Source organism: Blastocystis sp. subtype 4, assembly GCF_000743755.1.
Source record: "Blastocystis sp. subtype 4 strain WR1 chromosome Unknown seqid_0617, whole genome shotgun sequence".
NCBI classification, from domain to species: domain Eukaryota; class Bigyra; order Opalinata; family Blastocystidae; genus Blastocystis; species Blastocystis sp. subtype 4.
In genome coordinates, this window is record NW_014568930.1 from 1 (window position 1) to 2,909 (window position 2,909).

The following is a 2,909-nucleotide window of genomic DNA, read 5'->3' on the forward strand; positions in this document are numbered from 1 at the left end:
TCCATTCCTGTAACTCCTATTCACTCAATCAAGAAGTCCATCTCTGATCAATCATCCTCAGATCCTCCTCTCATCAACAAACAACCAAATCACCACATTCATTCAAAACCATCTTCTGATCAAATCCCACAGATTGTCGATCGTTGTAAGAAGTCAAAGAAACGACGTGATCTTCAACAGTCTGCTTCAACTAATCCTCCTTCTGAGAAACGATCCAAACCACAGTCTTCATCTCTTGTAACTCCCTCACACTATTCACAGAACTCTGATATCTCTCAATCCTCTGTTCTCTCTCAATGGACTTCTCTTCTACAATTCTCTCCTTCCATTCTCTTATTGAATCCAGATTCATTCTCTTCTCATCCTTCTTCGATCCAGAAATCAGAGATTGAAGCTTCACAGACTGTCTCTGAAGAAGAGTTGACTCGTGTTCTCCAAAAGGTAAGAATGATAGAAGGGGATGAGATGAAGCAAAGTTTCAATGAGATGGAGATAATAGGTCAGTTCAACAGTAGTTTCATTCTCTGTCGATTGGGAGAGGATTTGTATATTCTGGATCAACATGCTTGTGATGAGAAGGTGAACTATGAGTCACTAATGAAGAATGTGGTGATTCAGTCCCAGAAACTCATTCAGTAGTATCTCTCTCTTATTCATATTCAGACCCATTACATTAGAACTATCTCCAGATCAGGAATATGTGGTTATTCATAGTCCAGAGGTGTTTCGATCTAATGGATTCAATGTGTCAATTGATGAGTCTCGAGAATTGGGTTCACGAATTACATTGACTTCACTCCCTGCTTCAAAACAATACACATTCACAGTGACAGGTGAGTTTGAAAGGTTGAAGTAAGATTCAGACTTCCTAGATTTGCTTGGATTGGTAATGGAATCAGGAGGAATCATGGTTCGACCTCCGAAACTTGCAAAACTCCTTGCTAGTCGTGCCTGTCGTATGTCAGTAATGGTGGGAGATACACTCAACTACACAAAGATGACAAGTGTATGATATTAGGAATGGATTGATTGTAGATTGTTAGAGCTTTGGCTGAACTTGATCGTCCTTGGTCTTGTCCTCATGGGTAAGAATGGAAGTGAATGTTCAAGAATAGAAGACCTACACTTCGACATCTTTTATCCTTTTCTAATCTCTGAGTTCTGTTTCTTTTGACTCACCAATCACTCTTCTTTCAATTCATTCTACTATCGTGTTCTGAAGAANAACAAACATATCCACTTAAGATACACATGAATTAACCCCAATCCCACAAGGATGGAAGTGATGGAGGAACTCAGAATATTGATTCCATTTCCACTCAACACCTGGTGACCACAAATATGACCACACCTTGTAGGTAAATGACCCAAAACATTCCTATTCTCCTTTCTCGCCTGCTTACAATCCTCACAAGCATGTTCCTCAAACTTGATTACACGCTTTTTCGATGCACACCACCAACTCTCCTCCAATATACTTCCAAGGAAGGAATCAAGAAAGGTCCCAAAAACCGAAGCAAACAGACACACAAGGAAGATTGCTAGAAAGGAAAGCTAGACATTAAAGGAAGATGATTAGACAACAGAAGAAGAAGGTTGGATCAGAGCATACAAAAGTGTTAATACAAGACCAGCAAGACATGCAATACCTAATCCCAGACTACTGACACCTCCATTAGTCCCTGCTGGAACTGGTATCCATGGGAGAAAGAGAAGAAAAGGATTGGAAGAGAGAATACCAACTTCACTTCCCCAGGTGTCAGCACAACATTCACAGTAATAAGCAAGAACAATCGGAAGCAGAACGAAATCTACATTATATTCTTGAACAAAACTTACCTTCCTCCATTTGAACTTGATCATACAACTGGCGACTAATACCATTCTTTGCAACACTCACATATAAACAAATTAAAGTCGGAATAAAGCTATTTGAAAGCACTTGAAGACTAGAACGTTCTCCTCCATACTTGAAATCATCTTCCTTTTGTTTCTTCACATTACTCCACATTTTGGTCAACTTCGAACTACAACATCACTACTTACTAATCTTCCTCACCTTGTAACAAAGAAGAAAATCAATAGAAAGGCATATCTCCATCCAGCAACAATATGAATTGAACCAACAAGAAAAGATGTGAAGGCTCCTCCTCGAGATAATGAATGTTTCTGATACGAGCGCAATGAAACAAAATACACTAGAAGAACTCCAAACAAAATATAAAACAATCCCATAATGTGTAGATAAGGAGAGAATGAGACTTGAACTAATGAACAAAATCAGATCGATTTCAGGATCCCAATGAATAGTTTTTTGTCCATTCAAGCGGGATTTGCATTTAAAATATGTCTTCGTACGTGATTTGAATTGAGAGAACTAATAGAATAGAAAGAGTGAAGAAAGATGAAGAATGAATGATATTGTAGATCAGAGGAAAAAGGAAACTGGCTTGAGTATTTCCTATAAGAAGGTATGATTGTGAAATGAATGGTGTAATTGAAATAGAATGAAAACTTCTCTGAGTGGTATTCGCAAGTGATTGTGGCTTCGGAGTTGATCGATTATTATGATGTTTCTGGTTGCTATATCTTAAGACCTTTGTATGCTTTGTGTGGTTTGAGTAAGTATTAGGGCTTACAGCATTTGGGAACAAATCCAAGAGTTTTTGGATGAGAAGATTAAGGCAAGTGGAGTAAAGGTATGATATATTTGATGTAGTTAGAGGTAGAATGCCTATTTTCCCATGTTTGTATCCCGAGGAGCCTTGGAGAAGGAAAAGGAACATGTAGAAGGATTTGCTCCTGAAGTGGCCTGGGTTACACGAAGTGGCAGTTCGGAATTACAAGAACCAGTGGCTATTCGTCCAACTTCGGAAACAATCATGTATCCTGGTACGATTTGAGATGAC

At 38.7% G+C, this 2,909-nt stretch overlaps 3 protein-coding genes across 3 annotated transcripts; 2 read left to right on the forward strand and 1 right to left on the reverse strand.

The window, feature by feature from the left end:
• Positions 1-465: 465 nt before the first annotated feature.
• JH06_5605 (mismatch repair endonuclease) lies at positions 466-1,089 on the forward strand (the record flags this gene model as incomplete). The annotated part of the gene is made up of 4 exons (XM_014669366.1): positions 466-635; positions 664-833; positions 864-1,006; positions 1,036-1,089. The coding sequence occupies 4 exons, from the start codon at positions 466-468 to the stop codon at positions 1,087-1,089; spliced, it is 537 nt and encodes a 178-aa protein (XP_014524852.1).
• A 117-nt stretch (positions 1,090-1,206) lies between these two features.
• On the reverse strand, positions 1,207-2,011 carry JH06_5548 (hypothetical protein; the record flags this gene model as incomplete). The annotated part of the gene is given in 4 exon segments (XM_014669367.1): positions 1,207-1,541; positions 1,582-1,649; positions 1,669-1,811; positions 1,841-2,011. 4 exon segments carry the CDS (start codon positions 2,009-2,011, stop codon positions 1,207-1,209), a joined length of 717 nt encoding a protein of 238 aa, XP_014524853.1.
• A 733-nt stretch (positions 2,012-2,744) lies between these two features.
• On the forward strand, positions 2,745-2,903 carry JH06_5943 (hypothetical protein; the record flags this gene model as incomplete). Its single annotated transcript, XM_014669368.1, has 1 exon — positions 2,745-2,903. One exon carries the CDS (start codon positions 2,745-2,747, stop codon positions 2,901-2,903), a length of 159 nt encoding a protein of 52 aa, XP_014524854.1.
• Between the last annotated feature and the right edge of the window lie 6 nt (positions 2,904-2,909).